Source organism: Pseudophryne corroboree, chromosome 4, assembly GCF_028390025.1.
Source record: "Pseudophryne corroboree isolate aPseCor3 chromosome 4, aPseCor3.hap2, whole genome shotgun sequence".
In the NCBI taxonomy this organism is placed as follows: Eukaryota; Metazoa; Chordata; class Amphibia; order Anura; family Myobatrachidae; genus Pseudophryne; species Pseudophryne corroboree.
The window spans coordinates 175,054,852-175,073,748 of record NC_086447.1 but is presented as its reverse complement, the minus strand read 5'-3'; the positions used below and the strand labels follow the sequence as shown (position 1 = coordinate 175,073,748).

The following is an 18,897-nucleotide window of genomic DNA, read 5'->3' as shown; positions in this document are numbered from 1 at the left end:
CAAACCCTGTGGGTAAGTCAAACGTGGTAACATGTTATTTTTGTCACAAACAGGGACACTTTGCACGAGACTGTAGATCGAGAAATGTACAAAAATCTTATCAACCCCCTAGACAACGACACGACACACGACATTAGGATCAGGGTCCACAGAGACGGAGTTATGAGCCACATACAGGGGAAACAAAAAGATACCCCCCGAACAGAGACTGGCACGCCTCTGGTAGTTCCCAGCTAACTCCCTCACAAGTAGTTGCTGCCAGCGGGATTCAGGGAGGTCACCATACCCAATAGGGGTGTGGCCATACCTGTAATCTGCAGCCAGTAAAATTGATTGCAAGCCTTGGAAGTGAACCCGAAGTTGCAATTAATGTAGCTGGTAAATCATTAAACTTTCTTGTAGATACGGGGGCGGCCAAATCAGTGATAAATTCGACAGTGGGCATGAGAACCACTGGTAGGACAATTCCAGCCATGGGAGTAACAGGAGTAGTCCAGCATTACCCTGTTAGCAAACCAGCCGAGATTACAATAGGGCCTTTACATACCAAGCATTCCTTTTTGCTGGCTGCATCGGCACCGACTAATCTCCTGGGAAGAGACTTACTGTGTAAAATGGGGTGCGTCATTTATTGTACTCCTGAAGGTGTATTCTTGGACATACCTGAGAATCACGCTCAGGAAGTGCGAGACATGTTAGACTCCCCATCAAAATTAATGTCACATACCATTATGACAAATAGGACTCCCTCCCAAGTAGAAGAAATGACATCTCAGATACCAGAGTCACTTTGGACTAAAGATGGACAGGACACTGGATTAATGGCAAACGTAGCTCCGGTAGTTGTACAAGTAAAAGATGGTAGGATAGCTCCAAAAATCCCACAGTACCCTCTGAAGCCAGAGGTGGAGTTAGGAGTTTACCCAGTAATAGAGCGCTTGCTACAACAGGGCATTCTGGTAAGAACGTCCAGCACTGCCAATAGTCCCATCTTCCCTGTGAAAAAGAGTGGGGGGAGGGGTTACCGGCTAGTGCAGGATCTAAGGGGGATTAACAAAATAGTTGAGAGTCAGTTCCCCGTAGTGCCAAATCCAGCTGTCATCCTAATACAAATCCCTCCCACTGCGAAATTTTTCAGTTATTGACCTCTGCTCCGCTTTCTTTTCGGTACCTCTGCACCCTGACAGCCAATATTTGTTTGCATTTACATACAGAGGAGTCCAATACACATGGACTCGATTACCACAAGGATTCATAGATAGTCCAAGTATATTTTCCCAGGCTTTGCATGATTGTTTACAGTCTTTCCAACCAGAGAGTGGATCAGTATTAATACAGTACGTGGATGATCTACTACTGTGTTCTGATTCATTGGAAGCATCCCTGAAGGATACGAAACAGCTCCTGTTTCATCTTTCAGACACAGGACACAAGGTTTCCAAAGACAAGTTGCAATTATGCCAAACTAAGGTAAAATATTTGGGACACTGTCTAACACAAGGACTGAGACACCTGACCGCTGATAGAATTCAAGCTATTAGAGACATGACTCTGCCACAAACCCAGCAACAGATCAGAACGTTTTTAGGAATGTGTGGGTATTGCCGTAACTGGATCCCAGGATTTTCCATTCTAGCGTTACCTTTGCAGGAGATGGTCTCCTCAAACAAACCTGATCGGATTTCGCATACAGACGAGTCTGAGACGGCATTTGAGAGACTTAAACAGTGCCTAACGCAGGCACCAGCATTAGGTATGCCAGACTATGAGAAACCCTTTGAGCTGTACGGAACAGAAAGTGCTGGTTGCGCGGCAGGCGTACTAACCCAAAAGCACGGTGATGCCAGCAGGCCAGTAGCATATTACAGCGCTCAGCTAGACACGGTAGCGCGATCCCTCCCCACATGCTTGCGAAGCGTTGCTGCGATAGCATTGCTAGTAACGAAAAGCGAAGATGTCGTGCTAGGTCACAACCTCACAATTCATACACCACATGCAGTGTCAGCCTTGTTAAATTCTGCCCAAACCAGGCACGTCTCATCAGCGCGGTTTACAAGATGGGAATTGGCACTAATGGCCCCCGTAAACATCACCATAAAGAGATGCAGTGCATTAAATCCTGCAACGTATCTCCCAGGTGTGCCTGGACAGGCACAAAGGGTGGAGGATGAGAGTGGTGGGGAAGGAGAATTTAACACAAAGGAGGACACACATGATTGTATGGAATATTTGACCCAAAATTTTACCGCAAGGCCTGACATCAGTGACAACCCACTGGAAGATGTAGATCTAACTTTCTACACGGACGGTAAATGTCATAGACAGTCAGACTCGGGAGACTTGTGTACTGGATACGCAGTCGTAGATGACCAAGGCACCATAGAAGCGGAACCGCTAGGCCCACCTCACTCAGCCCAGGTTGCTGAACTGGTCGCCCTAACCAGAGCATGTGAATTGGCTAAGGGCAAATCAGCCAATATCTACACCGATTCTAGATACGCATTCGGGGTAGTCCATGATTTCGGAGCCCTATGGCGCCTCAGAAACTTCATGACAGTAGCTGGTACACCGGTAGCGGATGCAGCTCACATAAAAAGGCTTCTAACAGCGATACAGGAACCCGACAGAGTGGCTGTTATCAAATGTAAAGCACACACATATAGCCAAGACCCAGTATCACTTGGTAACAGCCGAGCAGACGAAGCTGCTAAGTTAGCAGCTGGTACCCCCAGACAGACAGACACCACACAACTGATGGTATTTAATACCATCAACACACAGAAGTTGTGTGAGATGCAAAATTTGTGTTCCACACAGGAAAAGGCAGTCTGGAAGGCAAAAGGATATGGCCAGGAGTCCTCAGGACTCTGGACGGATGGACACGGTAAACCAGTGGCCCCCAGAGCATACCTTCCATGTTTAGCTGAGGCAGCTCACGGGCTGACTCATCTGGGCAAGGAAGGGATGTGCAAGTTGGTAAGAGCATATTGGTGTGCCCCAGGATTTTCATCTCATGCGAGTAAAAGAGCAATGTCATGCCTTACCTGTTTGAGAAAGAACATCGGAAAGGCAATACCTACAGAACCATCTCATATCCCACCTGCCGGCGGCCCTTTCCAGGTAATACAGATTGACTTTATACAATTACCCCCTTGTCGAAATTTGAAATATGTACTTGTTTGTATAGATGTTTTCTCAAATTGGGTCGAAGCATTTCCGGCGGCCACAAATACCGCTATGTTTACTGCTAAGAAAATTGTGCAGGAATTTGTATGTAGATATGGTATCCCTAGAATTATCGAAAGTGATAGGGGTACCCATTTTACAGGTGATGTCTTTCAAGGAATGTGTAAATTGATGGGAATTGATAGCAAGCTGCACACTCCATACCGTCCACAGGCGAGTGCGAAAGTGGAAAGAGTGAACAGCACTATTAAAAATAAACTGAGTAAAGTGATGGCAGCGACAGGATTGACATGGCCAGAAGCTTTACCCATTGTACTGTACAGCATCAGAACCACTCCCAGGTCCCCTCTTAATCTGTCTCCCTTTGAAATCTTGTTTGGTCGACAACCGCATGTTATGATTAACCCTCAGGATGATTTGAAGTGTAACAATGAAGTGACTGTAAAATACTTGATTAACATGAGTAAACAGTTAAGGAATCAAAATGATAATCTGAAGTTGGTGATTCCTGATTTACCAGATAGTAATTGTCATGACATTGAACCTGGGGATTATGTAATGATACGGAATTTTCTACGCTCAGGTTGCCTTATTGACAGATGGGAAGGACCATACCAGGTCTTATTGACTAGCACTACAGCATTGAAGGTTGCTGAGAGAGAGACTTGGGTTCATTCGTCCCACTGTAAGAAGGTTGCTGATCCAGAGAGGTCCCGTGATAAGGAACAGACGGTAGAGGTTGTATCACTGGAGTGTCTGTTCCAGGAGGATTGAGGCGGCACCTGAGCATTGAAAATCATAAGACCAAAAGCAGTTGTCGATCCCCTGTTCCCTTTTATTGTTTTTCTCCAACTTCCCATCCCCTCTCCCTCAAATTATTTTTTCCCCCTTCTCATTCTTCTCCGTTTCCTCCTACAAGATGGACTTGCCCCAAGAGACTGTGATCCGGATTTTCCTGTTGACCATGATGTTGACCAGAGCAGTCTGTTCCGGCGAGAGTACCATGGAGGTCGAGAGAGGTTCTGGAATGAGTTCTGATGATAAAGATGGAGGCGTAGTTTTCCAAGAACAACTTAACCAACAAGTAAAGGCGAGTATCAGAAAACGATCCGATAGCATTGACAATAGAAGGAATTGTGAAGGATTGTTAGCTGAAGAAAACTGTATCTGTAGGCTCTGTGACAACGTAGTGGAGGATGGGTGCATTAAGAAATGCCAATCCAGTTTTAATATCCATATGGACCGGCATCCATTGAGTGACTATCACTCCTTAGTGGGTAGTGTGTTAAATAAAACAGATTGTTGGGTATGCTCTCAAGTACCTCAAGGTCATAGCAAATCAGGGCTAGTACCATTTCCTTTAACGTTAGGGGAGGTACTTGAGTTAAGTGGTGGGAGACCGGTGGACAGGAGGTTTAATATCTCCAGCCCTCCTAGTTTGAAGCTCCACCAATACCATGTGGATAGGTCCCTATTATGTTTTAACATCTCCAATCCCCGAAAGCCGGGAAATTGGGAAGTGTCATGGAGTAACCAAACCATGACCTTTTCGCATAGAGCAGATAGAATGCCTACAGATACAGAGCTTATACGCCACATAGCCAGTAGAGGAAAATCTTTCCGGTATAGGTATACCTTAGGAAATAGGATTACGAGAGATGGAGAGGTATCACCAGGATACTGTGCACATATCATACAACCTGATACGTGTACTAAGCAGATGGAAGAATTAGGGTTAGGAGATTTCACATGGAAGGTGTGTAATATGGTTATGTCCTACTCCGTCCCATATGTTCTCCCCGATGATGCATATTTCATATGCGGGAGAAAGGCGTATAAGTGGCTTGCCCGAAACTCTGAAGGATTGTGTTATATTGGAAAAGTACTGCCTGAAGTAATGACTGTATCACATGACAAAATGAAAGACATACACCGTGTTGCCCAAACTCCTTATACTCACACCCATTACGAGCACGTAGTTAAACGGCACCTGATAGAAAGAACAGAGCATCCGGCCTCTGACATGATCCATGAATCCACCGGGATTCAGTTTCTAATCGCGTTAGACATCACTCGCACCGCCAGAGGAGTGTTGAATTATAAATACATATCTGCGCTTGCAAATTTGTTAGATAATATCACTGAAATGTATGATGACACGTTTAGGTATACTGGAAGAGAACTTCAAGCTTATAAAACAGAACTGGTACAGCATAGAATGGTTCTTAATTACCTCACAGCAGTGACAGGCGGATATTGTGTCACACTGGCAACACAATACGGCGTGAAATGTTGCACATATATTACGAATAGCACAGAGGACCCGGTCGAGGTCATAGACCAAAAGATGGATGATATTCTCCAACTGAAGTGGGAATTTCGCAGGAGACACAATCTCACTCTTGCTGCTGTAGGTAATGAGCTGACTGGTTGGGTGTCATGGTTGAACCCGCGAAATTGGTTTTCTGGTTTAGGAGAATGGGCTCAAGGAGTCATAATGGATGTTGGGAAGTTTCTCCTATGTATCTTAGGTGTTGTCATATCAATTGGTTTGATATTTAGATGCGGTCAGGCTTTAATGAAGTGCAATCGTCATACTAGGGTAATGAGTCTGAGGAGTGAGGAAACTGTAATTCCAATGGATTTGATTTATGACCCAAATGTAGAAACAATGATGTGATGAAAATGCGATTTCTACGGTCCGTTTCTTTCACCTGTTTTTCCGTTTCCTCCAAGGTAAAAAGACCCACTTGGACGAGGAATTTGATGAGCCGATATACAGACAACAGATGGATTAAAGAAGAAGCTTTGACAACCTGATACACAGATTTTTGATGAACTTTGCCATAGATCCCCAGTTTCCCTAGAAATTTTAAAATTACGCTAGCCCAACACTTTTGTAAATCTATGGACATTGACAAAGCTTTTGCTCGCACCTTATGGGCAAAAGCACAAAGAAGACTGCATTCAACAGACACCGAACAAGACTTCAACCGACAAATGTTCATTTACCTGACATAGAATACCACTGCATTTACCGTAATTATGTCTTTTCTTCATCTCTACAACCTTCAGGTAATTACACACATAGTATAGGGAATACAGGCACAGATATCAGCAATCACATATTCCCCCATTCATGTATCATCAACTAAAATGTGCTCCCCATTTTGTTACAACCAAAATCCGAAAAGAGCTCGGTAAAGTTTGACAGCCCATCCACAGACCCGTACCACGGGATAAGAAGGAATTCAAATGTATACTTCGCAATACCTCGAAGCTTGATTTAAAACATGTACGGCACGATGATACATGACCCCCAAACATGGATTCATACACACATGCTTCTGCTATCTCACTAGGTCATACCCTCTTCACACCTTCTCCTCTCTCCTCCCTTACCCAACCATGGAAATGTATTAACCCCTGACATATATTTTTCTCTTTTTGAAATGTTTTAGGAAGTGGCAGTTATTGTTGACTGCCAAAGGGTGGACTGTCAAAGTCAGAAAAATATCTCTATACACACTGCCATATTTGCACCTCATACACGTCCGCGCTGCGCATGCGTACGCTCTCCCGTGCGTGCGCATACTCACAGTCGCGGGCACCCGCAGGCGCACGGTATGCGTATTTACGGTAGAGTTTATGTGATCGTAGCGTGCGACTCAATCGTTACATATTTTAACTATATAATGTATTTTGTAGATCATGGTCCCTTTGATAGATTCTGAAAGTTTAGTTAATATAGCATGTTCCTGGACAGAGGGATGCCTCTTTGTATTGTACGAAGGGTCTAACAGGAGTCATACAGTGGTGTTTAGTACCCATCGGAAGAGTATTTAATTAGCAATATTCCGGTGTTGGTTTGGAGCGGATTAATCGCTCGTGCGAATAGTTATGGACATAAGAAGTTTATGTCCATTTACTATTATTTGCTCTTACTTAGCCATGCGGCGGGAAAACCCAGTATCCCACCCACCTGAGCTGTTGGAAATCGTCACAGCCCACCTGTATGAATCAACCTATGACCTTTTGTTATAGTGCGAAGCCGAATTCCTGTGTCCAATGAACAATGAGATTGTAGTGACCATTGAATTGTATTGTGTGTGGGGCATAAATAGACAAGCCGATCACATCCAGCTCACTCTTCAACGGTTATCATTGCTGAAAATCGGGAGCTGGATGTCCAGAGGCGCATGCGATCGTTCCCCTTGTGCGTAAGTGTTTCTCCGCAACCATATTGTTCTTACTGTTATTGTGGGCCATTTCTCTCTCTCTCTCTTCTCCTCTTTCTCTCTTATTTTCCCTTAAAACATAATTGTATTGTATTGTATTTCCTGTGTAGTTATCTGGTTAGGTAGTCTATGTTATTTTGTAGTGTATGACTTGTATTGTGTTAATTCTTTTGCAAGTATATCATTCATAATATATATATATTAGGCGTTGGACCCTAAGCCCAGGTATCTGTGTATTTCTTATAGTGTTTAGTATTCTCAGAGCGTCGGTGACGCTCGAACAGCATTTGAGTTAATAAGGTTACACTAGGTTGCATCTACACCCTATTTCTACACTAAGGTTTTACTGAATAATATACTGTTTATGGTTTAGATATAAAGGTTTAACATTGTGAGCGTCAGCGCCGCTGGTGATCTCCTCGTGGTCCCGAGCGTCCGCTACGCTATAGCGAATCATTACGTTAGACGGCAGCCAATAGCGTGCCTGCCTGTGATCTCTTGGCTGTGAGCGAACGTGACGCTTGAGCGTCTCGACTACGGCTAAGCGATTGCTACGCAACGAGCGTACCCTTACGGTACTCCATACGTGAATAGCGTACAGTGTTCTTAGACCTCATAAAGGGTTTTATATAAGATAAATATTTAGCTTTATCATAATAAATGCAAAATATGTATACCAGTGCTACCTAAAGCGGTCAGAAGTATTTGAGAGACTATAAATGCAGATGCTGCAAAGGTTTATATTGTCTGCAATAAATAACGGAGATATATCATATGCCTATATGTAATCCTATACCGCACATTGGTGTAGCCAGTGGGCTGCTGAAATATATATCTCTTTTCTTTTTTATTGTACAAGTGTTTTAAATAAATATGTATTGTCAACTTAAGCACCGTCACACACTTTGCCGTTAATTTTATAGTGAATTATTAGGTCAATAAAGCTTTCATTGCATTGCTGTGGTTTTCACATTTTTTTTTTATTACGACTCATTAATAGGCTATAAAAATAAGAATTTACTTACCGATAATTCTATTTCTCGTAGTCCGTAGTGGATGCTGGGGACTCCGTCAGGACCATGGGGAATAGCGGCTCCGCAGGAGACAGGGCACAAAAATAAAGCTTTAGGATTAGGTGGTGTGTACTGGCTCCTCCCCCTATGACCCTCCTCCAAGCCTCAGTTAGGATACTGTGCCCGGACGAGCGTACACAATAAGGAAGGATATTGAATCCCGGGTAAGACTCATACCAGCCACACCAATCACACCGTATAACTTGTGATCTGAACCCAGTTAACAGTATGACAAACGTAGGAGCCTCTGAACAGACGGCTCACAACAATAACAACCCGAATTTGTTTGTAACAATAACTATGTACAAGTATTGCAGACAATCCGCACTTGGGATGGGCGCCCAGCATCCACTACGGACTACGAGAAATAGAATTATCGGTAAGTAAATTCTTATTTTCTCTAACGTCCTAAGTGGATGCTGGGGACTCCGTCAGGACCATGGGGATTATACCAAAGCTCCCAAACGGGCGGGAGAGTGCGGATGACTCTGCAGCACCGAATGAGAGAACTCAAGGTCCTCCTTAGCCAGGGTATCAAATTTGTAGAATTTTGCAAACGTGTTTGCCCCTGACCAAGTAGCAGCTCGGCAGAGTTGTAATGCCGAGACCCCCCGGGCAGCCGCCCAGGATGAGCCCACTTTCCTTGTGGAATGGGCCTTGACAGATTTAGGTTGTGGCAAGCCTGCCACAGAATGTGCAAGTTGAATTGTGCTACAAATCCAACGAGCAATCGTCTGCTTAGAAGCAGGAGCACCCATCTTGTTGGGTGCATACAATATAAACAGTGAGTCAGACTTTCTGACTCCCTCCGTTCTTGAAATATATATTTTCAATGCCCGGACCACGTCCAACAACTTGGAATCCTCCAAATCGTTAGTAGCCGCAGGCACCACAATAGGCTGGTTCAGGTGAAACGCTGACACCACCTTAGGCAGAAAATGAGGACGCGTCCGCAGTTCTGCCCTGTCCGTATGGAAAATCAGATATGGGCTCTTATATGATAAAGCCGCCAATTCTGATACTCTCCTGGCTGAAGCCAGGGCCAGTAGCATGGTTACTTTCCATGTAAGATACTTCAACTCCACCGATTTGAGCGGCTCAAACCAATGGGATTTGAGAAAATCCAAGACTACATTAAGATCCCACGGTGCCACTGGGGGCACAACCGGGGGCTGTATATGTAGTACTCCTTTTACAAAAGTCTGGACTTCAGGAACTGAAGCCAATTCTTTCTGGAAGAAAATCGACAGGGCCGAAATTTGAACCTTAATGGACCCCAATTTGAGGCCCATAGACAATCCTGTTTGCAGGAAATGTAGGAATCGACCCAGTTGAAATTCCTCCGTGGGGGCCTTCCTGGCCTCACACCACGCAACATATTTTCTCCAAATGCGGTGATAATGTTGTGCAGTCACCTCCTTCCTGGCTTTTACCAGTGTAGGAATGACCTCTTCCGGAATGCCTTTTTCCCTTAGAATTCGGCGTTCAACCGCCATGCCGTCAAACGCAGCCGCGGTAAGTCTTGGAATAGACACGGTCCCTGCTGAAGCAGTTCCCGTCTTAGAGGTAGAGGCCACGGATCCTCCGTGAGCATCTCTTGAAGTTCCGGGTACCAAGTTCTTCTTGGCCAATCCGGAGCCACTAGTATCGTTCTTACTCCCTTTTGCCGTATAATTCTCAGTACTTTTGGTAGGAGAGGCAGAGGAGGGAACACATACACTGACTGGAACACCCACGGTGTTACCAGAGCGTCCACAGCTATTGCCTGAGGGTCTCTTGACCTGGCGCAATACCTGTCCAGTTTTTTGTTGAGGCGGGACGCCATCATATCCACCATTGGTTTTTCCCAACGGTTCACAATCATGTGGAAGACTTCTGGATGAAGTCCCCACTCTCCCGGGTGTAGATCGTGTCTGCTGAGGAAGTCTGCTTCCCAGTTGTCCACTCCCGGAATGAATACTGCTGACAGTGCTTTCACATGATCTTCCGCCCAGCGAAGAATCCCTGCAGCTTCTGCCATTGCTGTCCTGCTTCTTGTGCCGCCCTGTCTGTTTACGTGGGCGACTGCCGTGATGTTGTCCGACTGGATCAACACCGGCTGACCCTGAAGCAGGGGTTTTGCCAGACTTAGAGCATTGTAAATCGCTCTTAGCTCCAGTATATTTATGTGAAGAGACATCTCCAGGCTTGACCATACTCCCTGGAAGTTTCTTCCCTGTGTGACCGCTCCCCAGCCTCTCAGACTGGCATCCGTGGTCACCAGGACCCAGTCCTGTATGCCGAATCTGCGGCCCTCTAACAGATGAGCACTCTGCAACCACCACAGAAGAGACACCCTTGTCCGTGGCGATAAGGTTATCCGCTGATGCATCTGCAGATGTGATCCGGACCATTTGTCCAGCAGATCCCACTGAAAAGTTTGTGCGTGGAATCTGCCGAATGGAATCGCTTCGTAAGAAGCCACCATCTTTCCCAGGACTCTTGTGCATTGATGCACAGACACTTTCCCTGGTTTTAGGAGGTTCCTGACAAGTTCGGATAACTCCCTGGCTTTCTCCTCCGGAAGAAACACCTTTTTCTGAACCGTGTCCAGAATCATTCCCAGGAACAGCAGACGTGTCGTCGGGGTCAACTGAGATTTTGGAAAATTCAGAATCCACCCGTGTTGTTGCAGCACTAGTCGGGTTAGTGCTACTCCGTCCTCCAGCTGTTCTCTGGACCTTGCCCTTATCAGGAGATCGTCCAAGTAAGGGATAATTAATACGCCTCTTCTTCGCAGAAGAATCATCATTTCGGCCATTACCTTGGTAAAGACCCGAGGTGCCGTGGACAATCCAAACGGCAGTGTCTGAAACTGATAATGACAGTTTTGCACCACGAACCTGAGGTGCCCTTGATGTGAAGGGCAAATTGGGACATGCAGGTAAGCATCCTTTATGTCCAGGGACACCATAAAGTCCCCTTCTTCCAGATTCGCTATCACTGCTCTGAGTGACTCCATCTTGAACTTGAATTTTTGTATGTACAGGTTCAAAGATTTCAGATTTAGAATAGGTCTTACCGAGCCGTCCGGCTTCGGTACCACAAATAGCGTGGAGTAATACCCCTTTCCCTGTTGTAGGAGGGGTACCTTGACTATCACCTGCTGAGAAAACAGCTTGTGAATGGCTTCCAATACCGTCGCCCTATCTGAGGGAGACGTTGGCAAAGCAGACTTTAGGAACCTGCGAGGGGGAGACTTATCGAATTCCAACCTGTAACCCTGAGATACTACCTGCAGGATCCAGGGGTCCACCTGTGAGCAAGCCCACTGTGCGCTGAAATTCTTGAGTCGACCCCCCACCGCTCCTGAGTCCGCTTGTAAGGCCCCAGCGTCATGCTGAGGGCTTTGCAGAACCCTGAGAGGGCTTCTGTTCCTGGGCAGGGGCTGCTTGCTGCCCTCTCTTACTCCTTCCTCTGCCCCGAGGCAGATATGACTGTCCTTTTGTCCGCTTGTTCTTATAGGACCGAAAGGACTGCGGCTGAAAAGACGGTGTCTTTTTCTGTTGGGAGGGGGTCTGAGGTAAAAAGGTGGATTTTCCGACAGTTGCCGTGGCCACCAGATCCGATAGACCGACGCCAAATAATTCCTCCCCTTTATACGGCAATACTTCCATATGTCGTTTGGAATCCGCATCACCTGACCACTGTCGCGTCCATAAACTCCTTCTGGCAGATATGGACATCGCATTTACTCTCGATGCCAGAGTGCAAATATCTCTCTGAGCATCTCGCATATAAAGGAAAGCATCCTTTAATTGCTCTATAGTCAATAAAATACTGTCCCTATCCAGGGTATCAATATTTTCAGTCAGGGAATCCAACCAGACGACCCCAGCACTGCACATCCAGGCTGAGGCGATGGCTGGTCGCAGTATAACACCAGTATGTGTGTATATACTTTTTAGGGTAGTTTCCAGTCTCCTATCAGCTGGATTCCTGAGGGCGGCCGTATCAGGAGACGGTAACGCCACTTGTTTTGATAAGCGTGTGAGCGCCTTATCCACCCTAGGGGGTGTTTCCCAGCGCGCCCTAACCTCTGGCGGGAAAGGGTATAATGCTAATAACTTTTTTGAAATTAGCACTTTTCTATCTGGGTTAACCCACGCTTCATCACATACATCATTTAATTCCTCTGATTCAGGAAAAACTACAGGTAGTTTTTTCACCCCCCACATAATACCCCTTTTTGTGGTACTTGCAGTATCAGAGATATGCAAAGCCTCCTTCATTGCCGTGATCATATAACGTGTGGCCCTACTTGAAAATACGTTTGTTTCATCACCGTCGACACTAGATTCAGTGTCTGTGTCTGGGTCTGTGTCGACCGACTGAGGTAAAGGGCGCTTTACAGCCCCTGACGGTGTCTGAGACGCCTGGGCAGGTACTAACTGGTTTGCCGGCCGTCTCATGTCGTCAACTGATTTTTGTAATGTGCTGACATTATCACGTAATTCCATAAACAAAGCCATCCATTCCGGTGTCGACTCCCTGGGGGGTGACATCACCATTATCGGCAATTGCTCTGCCTCCACACCAACATCGTCCTCATACATGTCGACACACACGTACCGACACACAGCAGACACACAGGGAATGCTCTTATCGAAGACAGGACCCCACTAGCCCTTTGGGGAGACAGAGGGAGAGTTTGCCAGCACACACCCAAGCGCTATAATATATATGGGAACAACCTTATATAAGTGTTGTTCCTTATAGCAGCTTAAATATATCAAAATATCGCCAAAAAATGCCCCCCCTCTCTGTTTTACCCTGTTTCTGTAGTGCAGTGCAGGGGAGAGTCCTGGGAGCCTTCCTCACAGCGGAGCTGAGCAGGAAAATGGCGCTGTGTGCTGAGGAGAATAAGCCCCGCCCCCTATTTCGGCGGGCTTTTCTCCCGGAGTTTTAGATATCTGGCATGGGTTAAATACATACATATAGCCTCAATGGCTATATGTGATGTATTCTTTTGCCATAAAGGTATTAAATATTGCTGCCCAGGGCGCCCCCAGCAGCGCCCTGCACCCTCCGTGACCGCTTGGTGTGAAGTGTGTGACAACAATGGCGCACAGCTGCAGTGCTGTGCGCTACCTTCATGAAGACTGAAGAGCCTTCTGCCGCCTGTTTCCGGACCTTCAATCTTCAGCATCTGTAAGGGGGGTCGGCGGCGCGGCTCCGGGACGAACCCCAGGGTGAGACCTGTGTTCCGACTCCCTCTGGAGCTAATGGTGTCCAGTAGCCTAAGAATCCAATCCATCCTGCACGCAAGTGAGTTGAAATTCTCTCCCCTAAGTCCCTCGATGCAGTGAGCCTGTTGCCAGCAGGACTCACTGAAAATAAAAAACCTAAAAACTTTTTCTAAGCAGCTCTTTAGGAGAACCACCTAGATTGCACCCTGCTCGGACGGGCACAAAAACCTAACTGAGGCTTGGAGGAGGGTCATAGGGGGAGGAGCCAGTACACACCACCTAATCCTAAAGCTTTATTTTTGTGCCCTGTCTCCTGCGGAGCCGCTATTCCCCATGGTCCTGACGGAGTCCCCAGCATCCACTTAGGACGTTAGAGAAATACTATTAATACTATAAAGCATTCATAAATACCAGGTTCCTCTGTTAGGACAGATCACCAAGCCAGTAATCAGGTGAAGGCGTTCTCCTCTCACCTTTATGGTTTGCTGAGCTTGCTCAAGCTCACGCTCTGCTCTCTCCCGTCCTGCAGCAGCGGACTCCAGCTGTAATCTCAGACTTTCAACTTCCTCTTCTCTGGCACAAAGGCTGTCATTAGCCCGTACCAGCTGGCCGCCGAGATGTTGCAGCTCCGATCGACCAGCCAAACTAGTTTGTTCCAGCATTTGTTTGCGGCTCTGAGACTGCTGCTGTAGGTTCAGATAAATGGTAAATCTCATAAGAAAATTACTTGTTTTTGTGAGACTACATTAAGAAATAAAACAAAACTTTCAATGCATGCAAATAAATGAATATACTTCGGAGGCTCCTCCATCCCTTCCAGACTCTCCTATTCTGCGTTCCTTCCCTTTTGAAGAATCTCCAACAACCCATTTCACAATGTATTTGATCTGGTAAACACACCAGTGTTCACCTCCAGATATAGGGCCTGACTGAATGCAGTCGCTGAGTTCGCATGCAGCGACTGCATTCAGAGGTCTGCGCACGCACTGCGGCCATAGTGAAACATGTGCGACCCTTCACCATACTATAGCATCCTGGAAGGATGTGATTGCATAGTGACTGACAGGCAACGGTTGTTCAGGGGTGGCGACGCAGTGTTAGGATGGAGGAGATCGGGAAACGCAGGGGTGTCATGGCCATTTTCATGGCCGGCCGATGACGTCACCTGCATTTCCTGCATGTGGAAACATGGTGACGGTGCCCCTGCCTACGCAACAGGCTATGCAGGCAGGGGGTCAACCTCTATTTGATGCAATCACAACTGATTTGCGATCGCACTGCGGGGCGGGGCCACACATGCTGGGTGGCCCCCAGCATGTGAGTATATGGTCGCAGATTTTGCTGCAAAAGCAAAGTCTGCGACCATCTCTGAATAACCCCCATAGAACGCGCATACAAAGAATCAAAGCTTCAAATTACGTTTATTAGAAATATTACTTTTCTTCCCACAGAACCTAAGCAGTCCTATATTACACCCACAGTACAGCTTGGGCAGATCCAGAGGCAGAACACCTAGGTATTATCTATGAATATATTCCCTATTTTGATCTCGCCCCAAACCTAGGCCACTGCCCCCTAACTCCTGCTCACCCTCAAATTCTCATAATCCATATGGGACTATACTGTGTAAAAGCATATCACCTGATGCAGAATATTAAACACGTGCCCCCTCTCTAGAATAATTCGCTCTTACGCAGGAGAATGGAACCAGTTACCTTTGACCTTTGGACTACACATTAAATCAATCTTAAGAACCTTCCCAGAATTCTCAGGGCTCAAGGACCGCTACAGTATCCGCTCTAGGTACTTTTCCAGTAACTCCAACTTACACATTTTTTAACATCTCTAGTGAATGTCAACATTAAAACCCTGTACCTCAGCCTTCAACAATCAACGGCCATATATTGCAAGCCCGTCGGCAGATGTGTACACCTGATATGTCTGTGAACAACACTGTTCACAGACATATTGTGTCGGCTGTGTAGCAAAGTCGATGGCTGAGTGTACGTGCAGTCTGCTGACCGCCCAGACACTTGCTACTGGGGCTGACATCACAGCTGAGTGGGCAGATTCAAATGCTGCCCAGCTGGGCGTCCTCACCGACACATCGAGTGATTGATCGGTAATTGCGTTTAATTACTTGAATCATCCGCTCTGTCAGTGACGGTGGGTCTGCCATCAGGTCGTGATGGTGTGTACCCAGCCTTACGGTTGCTCTTATACAGCACTTTACTTAATCATAATCAACCTGAAAAGGTCAGACTGGGAGACCTTGCAACGGAGCGTTGTCTAAAATTTGATCTACATCATTGCAGGGTTCCATTTCCCCCCCTGCTTGCTTAGATTGATCCCTAATGCTCCTACTCATTCCCAAGATTTGATTCGCTACAAACTCAATACTCAAACACCAACTGCTTTTCTTTATATCCCCTCACCAAATGCTTTCATTTGGACCACACATAACCTAAAACATATTACGTGGATTCTATGTGATGGCTCTATTCTATAGTGTTTGCCCCCATGGATCTCAATTTGGATTATTTTTTTAAACCAATTTCTGGCAGATCTCCTTTACTCTGCACCCTGACACCACATTCTCCCCACCTTTTCCCTAACTAACCTCTCGTACCATGGGGCTAATTCAGACATGATCACTCGCTAGCTGTTTTTTGTAGTCCTGCGTTCGCATAGTCGCCGCCCACCGGGGAGTGTATTTTAGCTATGCAAGTATGCGATCGCATGTGCAGCCGAGCGGTACAAAAAACTTTGTGCAGTTTCTGAGTTGCCCAGGACTTACTCAGCCGCTGCGACCACTTCAGCCTGTCCGGGGTAGGAACTGACATCAGACACCCGCCCTGCAAACGCTTGGGCACGCCTGCATTTTTCCAACCACTCCCTGAAAACGGTCAGTTGCCACCCACAAACTCCTTCTTCCTGTCAATCTCCTTGCGATCGGCTGTGCAAATGGATTCTTCATAAAACCCATCACACAGCAACCATCCGCTTTGTTTCCGTGCAACGTACCTGCGCACTGCGGTGCATACACAGTTCTGACCTGATCGCAGCGCTGCAAAAAAACGCTAGTGAGCGATAAGGTCTAAATTACCCCCCATGTCTCATTTCTCATTTCTCTCTTCTCTGCCTGTCCTTACCATTACCCCTATACCCAAAGTCCTCGACCCTAGCAACAACCAATAACAACTGCAACCTTTTTGGGTTTAGTTCAAGCTGAAACAAAAAAACATTTTTTTTTAAAGTTTAAAATAGTAACCATCACTACCTACAATACCTTAGTGTTGTTAGTTATTCCTATATTCCTAACCCTTAATGAAAGGCTGCATACTAAGCTATATTACAAATTCCTAGTCAATGTTTATCATCTCTGCGTGCTGGTTGAACAATAATTTGTTAAGGTGAATATTTATTTTTTCCATGACACCTAGTATTTCTTATGTTACAATTCTTAAAGTTTTTAGTTTTACACCAAATGCTAATCAGAGTCTTCTTAGACCCAGTGGCCCTCTCTCCTGAAAATGGGCCCAGTGAACATGTGACTATCGGGGAGATGCAAGATATAAAAGGACTGCATGGTTCTATTGATTGCTGTGCAGAAACGATTACATTCTCAGGATCTGTCTGTAATGGCTTGTGACTGTCTCTGGAGTCTGTCATTGGGGGTAATTCAGACTGGATCGCGCAGTCTGTAGCCCTTTGTGGAGTGCGCACACGCACCCCCGGAGGCCCAGTGAGATGCTAACAACATCTCAGGGCTGCAATCGCCTCTGCCTGATTGACAGGAAGAGGCGGTCGCGGGGCGGGAGGGGGCGTGCCAATGGCATTAGAACGTAGTTGGCGGAGCGCGGTCCGGACATCGCAGGCATGGTCGGAACGTTTCGGTGGCGGGCCGCGACAGCAGCTGCTCCAACCCGGACGCAGGCAGGGAGCTACTCGGCGGGTGCAAATGCCATGCGATGCTTTTGCACCCTTATGGGGGGGCCTGACATGCGGGCAGACTAGTCCTGTGCTGAGCGTCCCGCGCCGCATGTCAGAGTAACCGATCATAGATGTACTAAATTTACGATCAGATCTGAATTACCTCCATTGACATCAGCACACATTTTGAAAAAACAGCTTTGAGGAAACAAATGGCAATTTAACAACAAAGGTAAAACTGGCAGATCCTGGTACATTGTACCTGGTATATCTCAGCCTGTTCAGCTAAAGTCCTGCGCTGCGCTTCCAGTCCTGCCACCTGCTGCTGATAAATCAGACGTTGCTTCTCCCAGTCCAGAGACCTCTGCCGGAACTCCTAGAAGGAACCCTCATACTTAATATCACATATTTTAAAACAATACAGTGATTTACAAAAGGTATAGGACAATTTAGGCAAAGCCATTTACTAACCTTTACCTAAATGGATTTTGCTTTGCAAATATAATTTCTCTGATTTTGCAAATGTTTTGAGACTCAGGAATCACAAGCAACAAACATTTACTATGCAATCAGATATACTATGTAACAAGCATGCATAAACATGTTATCATTTGTAAAACGTGGTGCAAGAAAGTTTGAGAACCCTTTATAATTTCTGCATAATTGTGACCTTAAACATATTCAGATTTTCATCATAGTCCTAAAAATAAAGAGATCCCAATAAATCAAATAACGCACAAAACAATGTTCCTTTTCACCCATTCAGTCCTAAATATCACCCAACACTAAAGGGGGGTACTCACGGAGCGATCGCTGCTTAAAATCTAAGCAATCTGACTAGATTGCTTAGATTTTAAGCACGATCGCTCCGTGTGTAGCCCCCTCAGCGATAGCGATGCGCAGCCCCGCGCATCGCTATCGCTGCTGCTAGATTGGCCTGCATGCAGGCCAATCTAGCGGGTCGCTCACTTCACCCGCTGGGTGAAGTGAGCGGCCCCCGTCTCCCCCCCGCACGCTCAGCACAGATCGCGCTGTGCTGAGCGCCGGGAGAGATGTGTGCTGAGCGGTTCGCTCAGCACACATCTCTCTGCCATCGGCCAGTGAGTACTGGCCTTAAATTCCTTTGTCAAAATAAGTATGAGAATCTGTTCAGTTCAGGGGGTAATAACTGTAAATTCTCAACAGGCTGGAAAAGGTTAAAAGATTATATCTAAAGACATTGGCCTTCACCAAACCAGG

The 18,897-nt window shown here is 46.2% G+C and overlaps 1 protein-coding gene across 2 annotated transcripts in view; it reads right to left on the bottom strand.

Annotated features, from left to right (window-relative positions):
- The window catches only part of CEP63 (centrosomal protein 63), a 117,769-nt gene that overhangs the window by 65,799 nt on the left and 33,073 nt on the right, over nt 1-18,897 (bottom strand). For both annotated transcript variants that reach the window (XM_063915558.1, XM_063915559.1), the window contains 2 exons: nt 17,921-18,034; nt 14,199-14,411 (listed from right to left, as the gene is read on the bottom strand). In XM_063915558.1, the coding sequence (XP_063771628.1) occupies nt 14,199-14,411; nt 17,921-18,034 (327 nt within the window). The remainder of the gene's footprint in view (nt 1-14,198; nt 14,412-17,920; nt 18,035-18,897) is intronic.